At 47.9% G+C, this 19,569-nt stretch overlaps 1 protein-coding gene across 1 annotated transcript in view; it reads right to left on the bottom strand.

Moving 5' to 3' along the window:
- The window catches only part of LOC115114878 (cadherin-24-like), a 127,442-nt gene that overhangs the window by 70,146 nt on the left and 37,727 nt on the right, over positions 1 to 19,569 (bottom strand). Inside the window, exons 2-4 of the mRNA XM_065013616.1 lie at positions 11,403 to 11,697; positions 9,189 to 9,308; positions 7,324 to 7,491 (exon numbers count right to left, since the gene is read on the bottom strand). Coding sequence (XP_064869688.1) covers positions 7,324 to 7,491; positions 9,189 to 9,308; positions 11,403 to 11,697 — 583 coding nt within the window. The remainder of the gene's footprint in view (positions 1 to 7,323; positions 7,492 to 9,188; positions 9,309 to 11,402; positions 11,698 to 19,569) is intronic.

Genomic DNA, 19,569 nt, shown 5'->3' with positions numbered 1-19,569 from the left:
CCAGGCCTAAAATCACAACAAACAGTATGTAGCCCAGTCTGAGTGTTCACTGCCCAGGCCTATAATCACAACAAACAGTATGTAGCCCAGTCTGAGTGTTCACTGCCCAGGCCTATAATCACAACAAACAGTATGTAGCCCAGTCTGAGTGTTCACTGCCCAGGCCTATAATCACAACACAGTCTGTATGCCAGTCTGATTGTTCACTGCCCAGGCCTATAATCACAACACAGTCTGTATGCCAGTCTGATTGTTCACTGCCCAGGCCTATAATCACAACACAGTCTGTATGCCAGTCTGAATGTTCACTGCCAGACCTATAATCACAACACAGTCTGTATGCCAGTCTGATTGTTCACTGCCCAGGCCTATAATCACAACAAACAGTCTGTACCCCAGTCTGAATGTTCACTGCCCAGGCCTGTAATCACAACAAACAGCCAGTACCCAGGAGGCAGTGGCACTGCGACCCTAACAACCCAACGCCTCTCTCCCTCACACCCCCGTGTGCCAGGTCAAGTCTCTGGGCCACCGCTGCAGTAACAGTCAAAAGCACGCAGGCAGGGCAGAGCAGGCAGGCAGCACCCCCAAAGGAGCATATCCAAGCAGCACCATGCCACATTACAAACTCTGGTGCAATGCAATCCAATCCCGGGCCTAATTGTGCGTTGCGATACAATGGAGCGATTTCAGGGACGTTTTCATGGCTCACTGTTAACTATCGCCCCCTGAGGGGTTCTCTATCAGGAGGGATCCCTGTGTTTAAACTGTCTGTATGTGTACTGTGTGTACTGTGTGTGTGTATGTGTGTGTGTACTGTGCTGTGTGCGTGTTTGCATTCTCCCAGCCGACCCAATCAGCTGTTCATAAATTGTCCTCCTAGCAGTCAGCCAGGTCTCTACAGTCACATGGCAAGGCCCATCCACGCTTCACAGCCCCAGAGCCCTGCAGCCTAGCCCTGAACCAGAGATAAGACTAGCAACGTTTCAATGCACTGTTTCCACACGCAGAATGAGATTAAATTATTTCGGCTCACATGATTGCAACTGTCCTTATGGCTGCGACAAGGCAGTTTGCTTAGTTCTTATTCTCTCACTCTATATTATCCATCCCTCCTTATCTCCTCTTCCCATCCTTCCTCCATCCCTCCTTCACACCCAGTGAACTTGCCCTCCGGAATCATTTTCATGCCTTCAAACAAGCTTCTCATCTTCATCGTGTAATATAGAGGGACAACAGTGATAAGTAACGTCAATGGGTGGCAAGCACACATTGGAAAGATGCAGAGTAGAGATGGGAGTTGGGTGGTCACATTGGAAAGATGCAGAGAGATGGGAGTTGGGTGGTCACATTGGAAAGATGCAGAGTAGAGATGGGAGTTGGGTGGTCACATTGGAAAGATGCAGAGAGATGGGAGTTGGGTGGTCACATTGGAAAGATGCAGAGTAGAGATGGGAGTTGGGTGGTCACATTGGAAAGATGCAGTAGAGATGGGAGTTGGGTGGTCACATTGGAAAGATGCAGAGAGATGGGAGTTGGGTGGTCACATTGGAAAGATGCAGAGTAGAGATGGGAGTTGGGTGGTCACATTGGAAAGATGCAGTAGAGATGGGAGTTGGGTGGTCACATTGGAAAGATGCAGAGAGATGGGAGTTGGGTGGTCACATTGGAAAGATGCAGTAGAGATGGGAGTTGGGTGGTCACATTGGAAAGATGCAGAGAGATGGGAGTTGGGTGGTCACATTGGAAAGATGCAGAGAGATGGGAGTTGGGTGGTCACATTGGAAAGATGCAGAGAGATGGGAGTTGGGTGGTCACATTGGAAAGATGCAGAGTAGAGATGGGAGTTGGGTGGTCACATTGGAAAGATGCAGAGTAGAGATGGGAGTTGGGTGGTCACATTGGAAAGATGCAGAGAGATGGGAGTTGGGTGGTCACATTGGAAAGATGCAGAGAGATGGGAGTTGGGTGGTCACATTGGAAAGATGCAGAGAGATGGGAGTTGGGTGGTCACATTGGAAAGATGCAGAGAGATGGGAGTTGGGTGGTCACATTGGAAAGATGCAGAGAGATGGGAGTTGGGTGGTCACATGGGAAAGATGCAGAGAGATGGGAGTTGGGTGGTCACATTGGAAAGATGCAGAGAGATGGGAGTTGGGTGACGCAGAAGAACATGGGAAGAGGATGTTCACATAAAAAAGGATTAGTCAGCTAAATGTAGCGTCTCCTCAGATCATTACGGCTTCATAAACATACATTAATCAGCTTATTTTTTAAGTCAGATTACATTGTCAATGCCATACAACATAGCGCTCAAGCATATGATCAGGCGAATCACAAATGCCTTTTCAATGTCACATTGAGCAAGACAGTAGATGCAATGGTGTATACTGTACAGCAAAGGGTTGCTATGTGCTATTGTATAGCACTGATGAGATGGAAATTCTACCAATGGTGGCCACCACCACATTAGTCGATAATTGAGTTGCTATATATGATGTTTACTGATATGGACCCATTTTCTATGGGTTTACTGACCCAACTACTAAATGACAGTTCCCTGCACATGGTTTGAAATAGCAACACTCAAAACTCAAGTGTCTCCCTATGCAGCATTAGTGTCAAACAAAGCATATCTGCGGTCATAAGTTTTACAGCGCTGTACGAACAAGCCAGAAGACTTACTGAGACCGCTCTGGAGCATTCTGTGGCCCTCATCAAGCTGGGCTACTAAAATACATATATGGTGTGATGGGAGCATTAGTGTTGGTTAATACATGCAGGTTTATGGTCAGACTGGAGGGTACTGTGACGGATTGTTAGGACAGAGGGGAGAATTCTCGCATGGATGCTTCTATTTAACAATCAGAGAGAGCGATTGGCTCTCTGTGGTGCTCTAAAACAGGAACAGATGGGGGAGTGTGAAAGGACAGTGTGAAGGGGGTGACTAGGGGCATTGGGGGTTTATGTGGGGAGACAAACAGAGGGAGAGATAGGGGGTTGGGGGAGAGAGAGAGAGAGAGAGAGAGAGAGAGAGAGAGAGAGAGAGAGAGAAAGAGAGAGAGAGGGGAGAGAGAGGGAGAGCGGGGGGAGAGAAAGGGAGACGAGAGAGAGACAAAGAGAGATAAAGAGAGAGATGCAGCGGAAGAGATCGGGGAGAGTGAAAGACAGTGAAAGGGAGAGAGAGTGAAAGACAGTGAAAGGGAGAGAGAGTGAAAGACAGTGAAAGGGAGAGAGAGTGAAAGACAGTGAAAGGGAGAGAGAGTGAAAGACAGTGAAAGGGAGAGAGAGTGAAAGACAGTGAAAGGGAGAGAGAGTGAAAGACAGTGAAAGGGAGAGAGAGTGAAAGACAGTGAAAGGGAGAGAGAGAGAGAGAGAGAGAGAGAGAGAGGAAAGAGAAGAAAAGCAGGGGATGAGGTTGGCACTGAAGGAAGATGAACAAAGCCTGTCACCTCTCACTCTCCCGGTCTCCTTCTCTCAACTTGATGAGCTGCCAAACATCAGCATGTGTGTGTATGTGTGCGTGTAGATATTCTTCTTATACATTTGTACAATGTATGCAATAACGGTAAGCTAGCTAGTGAGTCATATTTGAGATACAGTGTGTGCGCACATGTGCCTGTGTGTCAAGAGGAGAAAGAGTGGAGAGCAAGGTGGAGCAAGACAGATGGAGTGCTTACAGGTACTTGTGTAATATACGGCACAAATAGGCTACATACTCAAGAACACACACACACGCACACACGCACGCACGCACGCACGCACGCACGCACGCACGCACGCACGCACGCACGCACGCACGCACGCACGCACACACACACACACACACACACACACACACACACACACACACACACACACACACACACACGCGTGCACAAAAGGGTTAAGCTGTTATGCATTGCCATTCTCACTCCCCTGCAACTTCATCACCTCACCCACTCATACTTTTCTTCTTTTCCTCTCGCTCATTTCCTCAGAGGACAAATTACCGTGATTACCATCCTACCTCCCTCTGCTCCATTCTCTCGCTCCCTCGCTCCTTATTTCATAGATTTCACAGTGTATTTCTCTCCTTCTGGCGGTCTTTGTGTGCCCTGTTCCATTCTTTCTTTCACCTCCTCCGTCTTACTGTTCTGCCCATTCCCTCTGTCCTTTCATATCTCCAGTCAAACTATCATTCTGGCCCGCTTGACCCTATCCCCTCCTCTCTTCTCCAGACCATTTCCGGAGACCTCCTCCCTTACCTCACCTCGCTCATCAACTCATCCCTGACCGCTGGCTACGTCCCTTCCGTCTTCAAGAGAGCGAGAGTTGCACCCCTTCTGAAAAAACCTACACTCGATCCCTCCGATGTCAACAACTACAGACCAGTATCCCTTCTTTCTTTTCTCTCCAAAACTCTTGAACGTGCCGTCCTTGGCCAGCTCTCCCGCTATCTCTCTCAGAATGACCTTCTTGATCCAAATCAGTCAGGTTTCAAGACTAGTCATTCAACTGAGACTGCTCTTCTCTGTATCACGGAGGCGCTCCGCACTGCTAAAGCTAACTCTCTCTCCTCTGCTCTCATCCTTCTAGACCTATCGGCTGCCTTCGATACTGTGAACCATCAGATCCTCCTCTCCACCCTCTCCGAGTTGGGCATCTCCGGCGCGGCCCACGCTTGGATTGCGTCCTACCTGACAGGTCGCTCCTACCAGGTGGCGTGGCGAGAATCCGTCTCCACACCACGTGCTCTCACCACTGGTGTCCCCCAGGGCTCTGTTCTAGGCCCTCTCCTATTCTCGCTATACACCAAGTCACTTGGCTCTGTCATAACCTCACATGGTCTCTCCTATCATTGCTATGCAGACGACACACAATTAATCTTCTCCTTTCCCCCTTCTGATGACCAGGTGGCGAATCGCATCTCTGCATGTCTGGCAGACATATCCGTGTGGATGACGGATCACCACCTCAAGCTGAACCTCGGCAAGACGGAGCTGCTCTTCCTCCCGGGGAAGGACTGCCCGTTCCATGATCTCGCCATCACGGTTGACAACTCCATTGTGTCCTCCTCCCAGAGCGCTAAGAACCTTGGCGTGATCCTGGACAACACCCTGTCGTTCTCAACTAACATCAAGGCGGTGGCCCGTTCCTGTAGGTTCATGCTCTACAACATCCGCAGAGTACGACCCTGCCTCACACAGGAAGCGGGCGCAGGTCCTAATCCAGGCACTTGTCATCTCCCGTCTGGATTACTGCAACTCGCTGTTGGCTGGGCTCCCTGCCTGTGCCATTAAACCCCTACAACTCATCCAGAACGCCGCAGCCCGTCTGGTGTTCAACCTTCCCAAGTTCTCTCACGTCACCCCGCTCCTCCGCTCCCTCCACTGGCTTCCAGTTGAAGCTCCCGCTACAAGACCATGGTGCTTGCCTACGGAGCTGTGAGGGGAACGGCACCTCAGTACCTCCAGGCTCTGATCAGGCCCTACACCCAAACATGGGCACTGCGTTCATCCACCTCTGGCCTGCTCGCCTCCCTACCACTGAGGAAGTACAGTTCCCGCTCAGCCCAGTCAAAACTGTTCGCTGCTCTGGCCCCCAATGGTGGAACAAACTCCCTCACGACGCCAGGACAGCGGAGTCAATCACCACCTTCCGGAGACACCTGAAACCCCACCTCTTTAAGGAATACCTAGGATAGGATAAAGTAATCCCTCTCACCCCCTCCCCTGAAAAGATTTAGATGCACTACTGTTCCACTGGAGGTCATAAGGTGAATGCACCAATTTGTAAGTCGCTCTGGATAAGAGCGTCTGCTAAATGACTTAAATGTTAAATGTAAATGTATCTCTTTCTCCTTCCCTAAGGAGGACTCTATCTCTTCCTCGTCCTCTTCATTTCTTGTCTTTCTCTACCTCCCCCTCTCTCTCTCTTCCTCCCGTCTTTCACCATCCCCCCCATCCCTCTAACTCTTCCCAAGTCAAATGTTCTCATTAACGGGCACACACTCTGGGGAAATAAATGAGTAATATTTATGATGAAACTCTCTCTGTATCGCTGTCTCTCATCTCGTTGTTGCATAAAAAAGACACTGATCTTATCAGGCCTACCTATGTAGTCATCCGTCAGACAATCTACCAATCCATCCATCACCCTGGCGCAGGCTGCGTCTCCACTCCCCTTGGCAGCCAAGGCTTTTAAAAGTGCATAAAACTCCAGATTGGATACGGAGCACCTGAGTCCACATGTGGAACATCTTCCCAGCCAACTGCCCCTGAGCTATGAATCAATGTTCTGCCCTGGCTAAGGAGCAGCCCACATATGGTTCCTAGAACATTGTAGGGGTGTAATTTATACAGTGGATCTCGATATCCTTCTGGGTTCACAAGCTCCACAGGTTGTCAGGTTTTGGTGTTAGGACATACCTTGACAGCTATCAAAGCTGCCATATGGTAACAACGCTACAGTACCGTTTGGCTCCTTGAAGAAAGTCATGAACGGAGGGATTGGAGGCAAAACCCAGGAGGCTTTTATGAGTCTCGTGATGTCAGAGAATACATTTGTGTTGCTGCCCGCAAACCATCCCATTACAACTTGTTAGGGAATATAATACTATTCACCAACATCTGGTTCATTCATTCCTATTTAATTCTCCCACAATGGTAAATGCCATGTGAAATATAGTAAGCAGCACTGACTTTGGGAGAAAGAGGTTGGATTGTGAGTGTCTTTTAGGCCCTGGTATGTAATTGAGCAAAGCGGCCGGGGAGCCTGGCTTTGGTATTGTCCTAACCCCCAACTGTCACACTGCAGCGGCAGGGGTACTAACTGCAATGAACAGGCTGGAGGAATGAGTCTGGTTTAATGGCAGCACTTCCCCATTGGTTCGCCTCCTCTTATTTAATCTCTCCTCTCTCCTCTCCTCTCTCCTCTTCTCCCCTCCTCTCTCCTCCCCTCCCCTCCTCTCTTCTCCTCTCCTCTCTTCTCCTCTCCTCTCTCCTCTCTCCTCACTCAAATTGACTCATTATGATTTCCCTGTTAAAAGAGGTGTATTTTCTGTTGTCCTTTGCAGAAGCTTGAATTGTTTAACGTGTGCGGTCGTTTCATGAGTGCGTTTTCGAGACACAGTGTTAGTTGTTTTTACAAGAGTCCTGTGATCCTGCGACTACCGTTTCTCAGTAAAGTATTGTGTTTATCTTTAACCACTGATTCCTCGTCTGGTCTCTTCTCTGCACCTTGGTCCAACCTCACCACGTCCCAGTGGGTGGATTTGTGAGTGGATTTGTGGGTGTGTGTGTGTGCATGTGTGCATGTGATATGTGTGTAAGTGTCACTCACTCTGGGTGAAGCGAGGAGGGTTGTCGTTGACGTCACTCAGCCTGACAGTGACAGTAGTGGTCCCTGAAAGACCTCCCAGATGGCCCCCCATGTCTTTGGCCTGCAGGACAACCAGGTATTGGTCCTGGGTTTCTCTGTCCATATCAGGCACTGCTGTACGCAGGATACCTGGAAAAACACACACACCAAAGACATACAGTAGTTCAAGATCAATCATTTCCACTATGCAGAATGACCTGATTCAGCTTCACATACAGAGGCTGCCTCTAGCTGTGCTCACCAAACCCAGCCAAACCAGGAGATTGGCAGCCAAGGTAGCTAAATAACCTTGAAATAATGTATGCTCTTGTAAAGCTAGTGAAAATATGAGGCTTTGATGGGGTATATGAAGGGAATTAACAAGCAACCAGCATCAATACCTGAGCAAATGTGATGTGGCTCTGGGATGTGTGTGTGTGTGTGTGTAGAATGAGACCTTTTTAAATGAAGAGAGCGAACAGAGTGGACCGGCTCTGCATGCAAACCCTGCTAATGGACGAGAGCTTCAGTTAACATACGCTGTGCAGAATTAAGATAATATACCCAATTAGCATACAAAAACCCACCAGCAGAACCCTCTTCACTCATACCAGAGGTGCCTCCAACAATTAATTAAATTGCATCAGAATTCAATAACGGCATCGCAGACGCTGTCTACCTATAATATCCCCCTGTCGACAAATAGAGTAAATCCAACTAGTACACACATATGCCCACACACACTCACTCAGCAAACAGACTTCAAAATGCCTAACTAGGCGACACACTCGTACAGTAAACATACGGTATAAAATGCAGTGTTTACTAGCTTGCAGGCTGTCAATCACCTAGTGAGGCAACAGAGGACGAAATGTGATGTTTGAAATGCCCACGGTTTCCTCTCAGGCAGTGTGCAGAAGACTTTCCCATCTGCCTGGGTTGACACCAAAGCCCCCCGAAACACACAGTATATTTTAGTGAAGAGACAGGTCCTTTGAGCCTTTTTAATCTCTCGCAAACCTTTCCTGACATCTCCCTTTGAGCAGACATCTTTTTGTTTTTCCGCCTTCAAAAAAATATAATTTAAGGCGGTTGCTGCAGTTTGTTGGATGCACATAGACTCTGGCAGTCTGAATACATTTCTGCCAGCTTGAACTGGATTAACTGAGAAGGAGCAGGAGGGCACACAGAGAGAGGGAATAGGGGAAACGAGACGTGGGGCAAATGGGAGGGAGGTAAGAGAAAGGGATATGGGGAGGGGGTAGATAGAGAGGAATGGGCAAGTCTGACAGACAGTGTGAGGGACTGAGAGAGAGGTTGAAGGAGGGATAGAGAAGGGCGAGAAATACAGAGCTGTGGGGATACACACTGCAAAGAGACTTGTAAAGGAAGAAAATGATTGGCTGGAGAGGAAGCAGAGAGGGAGGGAGGGAGTAGGGAGGGAGTAGGGAGAGAGTGAGGGAGGGAGGGCGGAGGGAGGGAGGGCGGAGGGAGAGAGGGAGGGAGGGAGGGGCGGAGGGAGAGAGGGAGGGAGGGAGTAGGGAGAAAGGGAGGGAGGGAGGGAGGGAGGGGCGGAGGGAGGGAGGGAGTAGGGAGAGAGGGAGGGAGGGAGTAGGGAGGGAGGGAGTAGAGAGGGAGGAAGGTAGCAGAGAGGGAGGGAGGGAGGGAGGGAGGGAGGGAGGGAGGGAGGGAGGGAGGGAGCAGAGAGGGAGAGAGTAGAGAGGGAGGAGGGGAGAGAGGAGGGAGCAGAGAGGGAGAGAGTAGAGAGGGAGGAGGGGAGGGAGGGAGGGAGCAGAGAGGCAGGGAGGGAATGCATGCACACTAAGTGGAGAACAAGAGGCACTCACCTGTCTGTGGGTCCACAGAGAAGAACTGCTGTCCCTGCACAAGTGTATACACCAGCCTGGCACTGTTCCCATAGGTTGGGTCGTCAGCATCTGTTGCTGTCACCTGGATTATAGAAGTACCTGAGGGAGGAGGGGAGAGAGCAGAGGAGTGTTAATAAAACAGCATACCACACACACACACACTGACTGGACACAGCAGTACATTAACTCAGCACTGCCAGAGAGCCAAATACACACTGGCTGACTGACTGACTGATTGACTGGCTAGCTGACAACCCCCACCTCTCTTTCTCCCTCTCCCTCTCTCTCGCTCTCTCGCTCTCTTGCTTGCTATCTCCCTCTCTCTTTCTCTCTCTCTCTTTCTCTCTCTCTCTCTCTCTCCCTCTCTCTTTCTCTCTCTCTCTTTCTCTCTCTCTCTCTCTCTCTCTCTCTCTCTCTTTCACCCCATTCACTCTCTTTCGGCAGCAGTGTGACAAATATTTTATTCACTTTCCTTCTCCCCTGCTGCACACCTTCTTTCTCTCTCCATTCTGTCTGTCTCACTTCATTTCTCTTCATCTCTGTCACAATTCCCTTTGGCTCCCTCTCAATCTCTCTGTCTGTCGGTTGCCCCCCTTGTCTCCCCCCTGACTCCCTCATGTCATGAATCCCTGCCTCTCCTGACAGATATGGACACTTTTTCCCACCAAATAAATCAAAGACCGTCAGCTTTATGTGTGATATTGAAATTGTAGCAAAAAAAAAAAAATATATATATATATATAGTTTGGAAAGAAGAACTATGTTTCCCATGGGGCACTGGGCTGACAAGCTTTGAGGGAAGAGGGGATTTGTGGGAGCAGCTGTTGCTGTTTTCTGACATCAAAGCCCCGACAGTGTCACCGGGAGAGAAAGCAAGGGAGGGAGGGAGGGAGGGAGGGAGGGAGGGAGGGAGGGAGTGAGAGAGACTGGGTCTGACTACTGATCTATCACACGTAGTTAAAAGACCATAGTGATGCACCTGTGCATTAGTCTAAGTAACATAATATAAAAATCTCCATCAAAATCCATCAGTTTCAGCTAGAGATATCAGTTTTTCGCATGGGCTGCATCTCAATCCACCACATCCGATGATGTTGGCCTTCCACAACTGCGATGGAAGGTGACCGAGCTACAGCTGTGTTTGTCAGACCATTGAAACATCCCGAAAATCATCTGTAGCGTTTTTTTTTTGCTGTAACTAATATGACCCCACGATAGAAAGGGGAGACTCTCTCGAACACAAAGGTGATCCGTTTTTCTCTATGGCCCCCACATGTGTAATGGGACTCGTCTGAAGGTAACCCATACAAACAAATGGAAGTATGGAGATAGCTTTGTCCCAACGAAAATAACGAGTTATACATGTGCAAAAAAGTCACATGGAAGATGGAGAGAGAAAGGGAGAGTGAGAGAAGCAAATGTTTTGATGCATGAGGCAGTAAAATAATGATCAGATAGACAGATCAAACAAGGTTGACTAGGGTTGACACAACAAGCACTAGAGAGAGAAATCTATTGATTTACAGTCTACCTTGGTGATATAGCACAGTCACAATTTGTAGTGATCATACATTCAGACAGATGTATTACCAGTGAATGGAGCAAAATTCTATTCACACTGCCTGGCACTGAGACGTTCATACCCTGGGTGAATACCATAGTGATTTCTTTCCATGTGAAATACTGTACGGCTATAGTAGCTATAGGAACCATATCCTAGTATCCACTTAAAAGTAACCGTGGGGATGAAATTCACATCACACAAGTTGTTTCGAGCAAATCAAGGGAAGAAAACTGAAATCATAGTGAAAGTGAGATGAGGAAAGACATCTCAACCAATCTCTTCGACAGGCTGACTGTGTGTTATTGTGACTACTATCATTATCTTATTACCACTGTTGCATTGATGGTGGAAGATATGACCAGTTTTATGTAACAGCTCTTTAAAAAGACTTCCATGGCTCCGCTATCTATTAGTCTCAGAGCAACCCACTGTGCATTTTGAAAAGTACCTTGGTAAATATTTCATCCCGGGTAAATATTGAAACCATGATTGACTGAACAACTCAGTCTGGGACCGAGCTTTGGAAAGCAAGCCCACATCAAAATGGATGATAGTATTAATAAAATGGAAGCAGACAGTAGCTGATAAAACAGCAGATTAAACAGACAACGGCTCCTCGGCTTCAGTACCTATGTTGGCCATCTCAGGCACGGTGGCGCTGTAGGGCCCTTCTTCAAACAGAGGGGGGTTGTCGTTGATGTCCTGTACTCTGATGATGAACGTGGATGATGGCTCCAGGGCCCGGTCGGTCTGCCGATCGGTTGCTGTAGCGATGAGGCGGTACTCGTCCTTCTCCTCACGATCCAGGGGCTTGGTGACATGGATGTTGCCTGTCTTCTCGTCAATCACAAACACCGACCCCGCCCCCTCACCACGCAGCAAGTACTTGGTGCGTCCATCACCTCGGTCCATGTCAGTGTGCAGCTGAGAGAGAGTGAGAGAAAAAAAGAGAGAGGGAGAGAGAAGGAGATATATAGAGGAAGAGCTATAATTTATCAAATAAAAGAGAATGAATCAAAGAGAAATAAAAGTGATTCTACACAGTGATTATACATAGTGATTATACACACGGATTATACACTGTGATGCTACACTGTGATGCTACACTGTGATTCTACACAGTGAATCTACACAGTGATTCTACACAGTGAATCTACACAGTGATTCTACACAGTGATTATACACTGTGGTTATACACTGTGATTATACAGTGATTATACACAGTGCTTGAGGACTAAGGACAAGAACACTGAAACACTTACAAACCAACACCCTCTGATCTTTCCAGATCCATCTATGGGGCAATGGCCCTGAACTAGGATCATCATAATCGCAATATCCATAGTAATGCACCAGCTTAACTAGGCCTGCTATTCTCACAAACAGTTGTCTCTGAAAGCTCATCAATCTGTGAAATACAGTTCCCTACTGCTGCAACGATTAATGAAAGTAGAAAATTGAACACGTAATAAGTTGAGGCCTAATCAATTATTTCCCAACTACTGAGAGTGTATTAAGGAAGGCAGGGTACATGCAGTCTTGATCCTGACTGCTGCTGGCTGGCTTAGCCCTGGCTGGCTGGCTGGCTGGTGGCTAGGGCTCTCTCAAGCGGAGCAGGATAGTAAAAGAAGGATCCGCCTCCCCCCATCTCCATGGCCCTGCTCAGGGGATGCGCTCCGCACATCAGCATTCATTCTCATTACAGCTCAAACGTGGATGGAATAAGAACCCTGACAAAAGAGTGCAAAATTAGCCCCACTCCAAGAGAGTGTGACATTGTGAATTCAGAAGAAAAGTGCGAGTGGGGGTCGCTTGAAAGCATTGTTGCATGGCAACAGCTAAGCTCATTCGCTAAATGAAATGAAAAAGGATACTCTGAATCAAAATATTCATTCATTTTACAGATCCCCATTTCAATGGGAAAAATAGATGTATGCCCCCTCCCAGTGAGTAAACGATTCACATGGATGTGTGCCTAAATATAACCTTTTTATAAGTTTACACTCTGAGTGTCCGCTGAGTTGAGCTAAACAATTCTGTATGCATTATGTTTATACATAAACTCAGCAAAAAAATAAACGTCCTGTCACTGTCAACTGCCTTTATTTTCAGGAAGTTTAACGTGTAAATATTTGTTTGAACATAACAAGATTCAACAACTGAGACATAAACTAAACATGTTCCACAGACATGTGACTAACATAAATGGAATAATGTGTCCCTGAACAAAGGGGGGTCAAAATTAAAAGTAACAGCCAGTATCTGATGTGGCCACCAGCTGCATTAAGTACTGCAGTGCATCTCCTCCTCATGGACTGCACCAGATTTGCCAGTTATTGCAGTGAGATGTTACCCCACTCTTCCAACAAGGTACCTGCAAGTTCCCGGACATTTCTGGGGGGAATGGCCCTAGCCCTCACCCTCCGATCCAACAGGTCCCAGATGTGCTCAATGGGATTGAGATCCGGGCTCTTCACTGGCCATGGCAGAACACTAACATTCCTGTCTTGCAGGAAATCACGCACAGAACGATCAGGTTGGCTGGTGGCATTGTCATGCTGGAGGGTCATGTCAGAATGCGCCTGCTGGAAGGGTACCACATGAGGGAAGAGGATGTCTTCCCTGTAACGCACAGCATTGAGATTGCCTGCAATGATAACAAGCTCAGTCCGATGATGCTGTGACACACCGCCCCAGACCATGACGGACCCTCCACCTCCAAATCGATCCTGCTCCAGAGTACAGACCTCGGTGTAAAGCTCATTCCTTCGATGATAAATGCGAATCCGACTATCACTCCTAGTGATACAAAACCGCGACTCGTCAGTGAAGAGCACTTTTTGCTAGTCCTGTCTGGCCCAGCGATGGTGGGTTTGTGCCCATAGGCGACGTTGTTACCAGTGATGTCTGGTGAGGACCTGCCTTACAACAGGCCTACAAGCCCTCAGTCCTGCCTCTCTCAGCCTATTGCGGACAGTCTGAGCACTGATGGAGGGATTGTGCATTCCTGGTGTAACTCAGGCAGTTGTTGTCTCCATCCTGTACCTGTCCCGCAGGTGTGATGTTCAGATATACCCATCCTGTGCAGGTGTAGAGGTCGTGTAGAACCATGTCCAGATAAAGCGTCCGGGTGAAAAAGTTGAATAAAAATTTGAGCGAGGGGAAAAAATTAAAATATTAAACACTAATTAAAAAGTTAAAACCGTAAATTTGGGAGGTAGCAAAGTAACGTTAGCAACAAACCGCACAGCAGCACGTAAACAAGTCCACAAGGTGTGACCGGTGTGCTCTCCACCTGCCCGTTGGACTGAGGCCTATACCCGGAAGTGAATCTGACCGTGACCCAAGCTTCTCCATGATGGCTCTCCATTCTCGTGATGTGAATTGGGGGCCACGGTCAGAGATCATGTCCTCCGGAAGGCCATTATGCCGGAAGACCTACTGGAACAGTGCCTCAGTGACCTGGAGAGCAGTAGGGAGACCAGAGAGATTGATAAAACAACAGGATTTCGAGAATCTATCCACAACCACCAAAATGGTGGTCAAACCATCAGAGGATGTGAGATGCGAGATCAGTGACAAAATCAATGGATAGATAAGACCAGGGATGCTGAGGCACAGGAATAGGGAACGAGTTTCCCTGTTGGAGCGTGCCGGGTGGACTTAGTTTGGGCACACGTGAACAGGAGTTGGCGTAGCGAATAACGCCCAGCGCCAAGGTGGGCCACCAATACTTTTCGGAGAGAGATTGAATTGTACGGGTGATCCCAGTATGTCCAGCGACAACAGCTGTATGTGCCCAGGTCAATAGCCTCTCGCTTATTCCCATGGGAACGTAGATGTGCTCCAGAGCCTGGCGAATGTTCACATCTACGTCCCAGACCACAGGGGCTACAACTCGAGAGGGAGTGAGAAAGCAGTTCCTCCGGCATTCGGGTGACCAGTCCGTGATTCTCATCTTGGACCATGAGATGGTGGGGTTATGGCGTTGGACCCATAGGAGGCCGAGAAAGATCTTGTGAGCTGGTGCACTAGTGATGAAGAAGGGAATATTTTCCTGAGGAATGGACTCACCTGAGGGTGAGTGGTGTGGTGATGTGTGTGATGGTTCCGGATCCTAGTGGCTGATTATTAAGGGCTTGAACCGGGAAACGGAGAGGAGAGCGGGTATGAGGTGATGCTCAGAGAGGAGGCAAGGATCTGGTCAATAAAGGTACCATGGCATCAGAATCCAATAGTGCTGTAGAAACAGTACATGTGGGACAGCCAGCTAGTGTGATCGGCACAAAAATATTGTTTAGGATGGGATACTCACACCTGCTCCAGGAGGTGGAAGATCACATGACCGTCCCTCTGCTCTCGTGGATCCCGAGTTGGGATGTACCAGACACTGCTGAAGCTTGTGTCCCCCTTGACCACAATAGAGACAGAGCCCCAGCTGTCTCCGTCTAGATTACGTAACTCCGCCGCGGGGAGACGTGTGACCCCTACCTCCATAGGTTCAGGCTCTGATACAGTGTTCACTGAGGGAGGAAGAGAAGAGATGTGGGTACTGACGCTCCCAAAGTAGGTTATCCAAATGGATGGCCATCGTGATGAGTGCGTCCAAGGAGAGGTTGTTGTCTCGACTTGCCAGTTTAGTCAGGACCTCCTTGCGCAGTGCTCTTCGGAATAGCATATGCCGGCTCATTCCATCCGCTGGATGCTGCTACTGTCCGGAAGGTGAGCGCTTATTTTGCAGTGGTCTGGTCATACTGCCATAGTTGGAGTAGGCTCTCACCCCTCCTCTGCCCTCCGGGTTGATGATCAAAGATACCTATGAACTAAGCCACGAACCCCTCATACAAAGCCAGCTCCTCCTCTCCTCTCTCCCAGACAGCCGTAGCCCACTCCAACGCCCGTCCAGTCATCAGAGAAATTACTGTGGCAACCTTGGACCTCTCGGTGGTGGGTGCTCCCATCTGGTGCGCAAAATAGCGGGAACACTGGAGTAGAAAGCCACAGCATTTAGATGGTGTTCCGTCAGATTTTTACGGGAGGGACAAACGGGCATCGCTGACCTGGGCGGACTACTGAATAAACTGGTGTGATGGCTCGCTGGGTCGACTGGTGGCAGAGTATCCTCCGCTAGTTGAAGGCAACGCCTCTTGGGTATGATTGAGATGTTGAAGACTGTGAAGAACCTCTTCCATAGCCTTCCCTAGTTGTGCCAGCTTGTTGTGGTGTTGACGAAGTAGGTATCCCTGTTCGTCGACCCTCTAGGAGATGTCCTGATTTCCTGCTGCCTCATTTGTCGAGGCAGTATGCTGTAACGCAGACGCTGGGAGTCGAGAAGCAGGTGCAGGTGGTGAGTTTAATAATATAGTGAACATGGAACAATACAAGACAATAGTAGCGTCTGGACATGAAACACATAGTCAATACTGCCTGGGGAATGAACCAAAGAGAGTAACAGATATGGGGGAGGGGGTGATCAGTGAATTGATGGAGTACAGGTGAGTCTCATACTGAGGCGCAGGTGTGGGTAACAATTGTGCCATGTGTGCGTAATGGTGGTAGACAGAGCCAGTGATTAGTAAACCGGCAACGTTAAGCTCCGTAGCGGGGAAGCGGGAGTAGACATGACAGGGGCAGACCTTTTGATCAAGAGACCTTTTCCTCAACTTTTTCACTCCGGACGCTTTATCTGGACACGATTCGTCAGGACCTCCAACAGCCGAAGCTAAGTAGTAACATTAACATGATGCCTTCTAATTGCAGTCGCTGTACTCGCCTTACGGCGAGGATAGCTGTGCTACAAGCCCAGCTTCAGACGCAATCGTTAGGCAAGGGTAATTTCAGTGTAGGAAAGGATGAAACAGCGTCTGTGCCACCAGTAAGTACAGATAGTAGTATAAATCCCCTGGCACAGTCCCCGCAGCCGGACAACTTTCTCAAGGTTTCTGGAAGGAAATGCTGTAGGAACGCTCAACCGGTGTCGCTCATTCAGCCGACAGAAACTTTCAACCGGTTTTCCCCATTAAGCAGCGAGTCTTCTCTGGTCTCTACTCCTCCCGTTACGGGGTCTGAGACGCTGAAGCTTCCCACCATTAGCTCTGACAAATTGAAAACTCTAGTCATTGGCGACTCCATTACCCGCAGTATTAGACTTAAAACAAATCATCCAGCGATCATACACTGTTTACCAGGGGGCAGGGCTACCGACGTTAAGGCTAATCTGAAGATGGTGCTGGCTAAAGCTAAAACTGGCGAGTGTAGAGAGTATAGAGATATTGTTATCCACGTCGGCACCAACGATGTTAGGATGAAACAGTCAGAGATCACCAAGCGCAACATAGCTTCTGCGTGTAAATCAGCTAGAAAGATGTGTCGGCATCGAGTAATTGTCTCTGGCCCCCTCCCAGTTAGGGGGAGTGATGAGCTCTACAGCAGAGTCTCACAACTCAATCGCTGGTTGAAAACTGTTTTCTGCCCCTTCCAAAAGATAGAATTTGTAGATAACTGGCCCTCTTTCTGGGACTCACCCACAAACAGGACAAAGCCTGACCTGCTGAGGAGTGACAGACTCCATCCTAGCTGGAGGGGTGCTCTCATCTTATCTACCAACATAGACAGGGCTCTAACTCCTCTAGCGCCACAATGAAATAGGGTGCAGGCCAGGCAGCAGGCTGTTAGCCAGCCTGCCAGCATAGTGGAATCTGCCACTATCACAGTCAGTGTAGTCAGCTCAGCTATCACCATTGAGACCGTGTCTGTGCCTCGACCTAGGTTGGGCAAAACTAAACATGGCGGTGTTCGCCTTAGCAATCTCACTAGGATAAAGACCACCTCCATTCCTGTCATTATTGAAAGAGATCATGATACCTCACATCTCAAAATAGGGCTACTTAATGTTAGATCCCTTACTTCAAAGGCAATTATAGTCAATGAACTAATCACTGATAATAATCTTGATGTGATTGGCCTGACTGAAACATGGCTTAAGCCTGATTAATTGACTGTGTTAAATGAGGCCTCACCTCCTGGCTACACTAGTGACCATATCCCCCGTGCATCCCGCAAAGGCGGAGGTGTTGCTAACATTTACGATAGCAAATTTCAATTTACAAAAACAAAAATGACGTTTTCGTCTTTTGAGCTTCTAGTCATGAAATCTATGCAGCCTACTCAATCACTTTTTATAGCTACTGTTTACAGGCCTCCTGGGCCATATACAGCGTTCCTCACTGAGTTCCCTGAATTCCTATCGGACCTTGTAGTCATAGCAGATAATATTCTAATCTTTGGTGACTTTAATATTCACATGGAAAAGTCCACAGACCCACTCCAAAAGGCTTTCGGAGCTTTCGGAGCCATCATCGACTCAGTGGGTTTTGTCCAACATGTCTCTGGACCCACTCCCTGTCACAGTCATATGTTGTGGATCTTAATGTTTTTCCTCATAATCCTGGACTATCGGACCACCATTTTATTACGTTTGCAATTGCAACAAATAATCTGCTCAGACCCCAACCAAGGAACATCAAAAGTTGTGCTATAAATTCACAGACAACACAAAGATTCCTTGAGGTCCTTCCAGATTCCCTCTGTCTACCCAAGGACGCCAGAGGACAAAAATCAGTTAAGCACCTAACTGAGGAACTCAATTTAACCTTGCGCAATACCCTAGATGCAGTTGCACCCCTAAAAACTAAAAACATTTCTCATAAGAAACTAGCTCCCTGGTACACAGAAAATACCCGAGCTCTGAAGCAAGCTTCCAGAAAATTGGAACGGAAATGGCGCCACACCAAACTGGAAGTCTTCCGACTAGCTTGGAAAGACAGTACCGTGCAGTACCGAAGAGCCCTTACTGCTGCTCAATCATCCTATTTTTCTAACTTAATTGAGGACAATAAGCTAACTAAAAAGCAGCATTCCCCAAGAGAGGATGACTTTCACTTTAGCAGTGATAAATTCATGAACTTCTTTGAGGAAAAGATCATGATTATTAGAAAGCAAATTACGGACTCCTCTTTAAATCTGCGTATTCCTTCAAAGCTCAGTTGTCCTGAGTCTGCACAACTCTGCCAGGACCTAGGATCAAGAGAGTCGCTCAAGTGTTTTAGTACTATATCTCTTGACACAATGATGAAAATAATCATGGCCTCTAAACCTTCAAGCTGCATACTGGACCCTATTCCAACTAAACTACTGAAAGAGCTGCTTCCTGTGCTTGGCCCTCCTATGTTGAACATAATAAACGTCTCTCTATCCACCGGATGTGTACCAAACTCACTAAAAGTGGCAGTAATAAAGCCTCTCTTGAAAAAGCCAAACCTTAACCCAGAAAATATAAAAAACTATCGGCCTATATCGAATCTTCCATTCCTCTCAAAAATTTTAGAAAAAGCTGTTGCGCAGCAACTCACTGCCTTCCTGAAGACAAAAAATGTATTCGAAATGCTTCAGTCTGGGTTTAGACCCCATCATAGCACTGAGACGGCACTTGTGAAGGTGGTAAATGACATTTTAATGGCATCGGTCCGAGGCTCTGCATCTGTCCTCGTGCTTAGACCTTAGTGCTGCTTTTGATACCATCGATCACCACATTCTTTTGGAGAGATTGGAAACCCAAATTGGTCTACACGGACAAGTTCTGGCCTGGTTTAGATCTTATCTGTCGGAAAGATATCAGTTTGTCTCTGTGAATGGTTTGTCCTCTGATAAATCAACTGTAAATGTTGGTGTTCCTCAAGGTTCTGTTTTGGGACCACTATTGTTTTCACTATATATTTTACCTCTTGGGGATGTTTT

This window comes from Oncorhynchus nerka, linkage group LG9b, assembly GCF_034236695.1.
Source record: "Oncorhynchus nerka isolate Pitt River linkage group LG9b, Oner_Uvic_2.0, whole genome shotgun sequence".
Classification (NCBI taxonomy): domain Eukaryota; kingdom Metazoa; phylum Chordata; class Actinopteri; order Salmoniformes; family Salmonidae; genus Oncorhynchus; species Oncorhynchus nerka.
The sequence above is the reverse complement of the archived record's forward strand: the minus strand, read 5'-3'. Positions and strand labels throughout refer to the sequence as shown.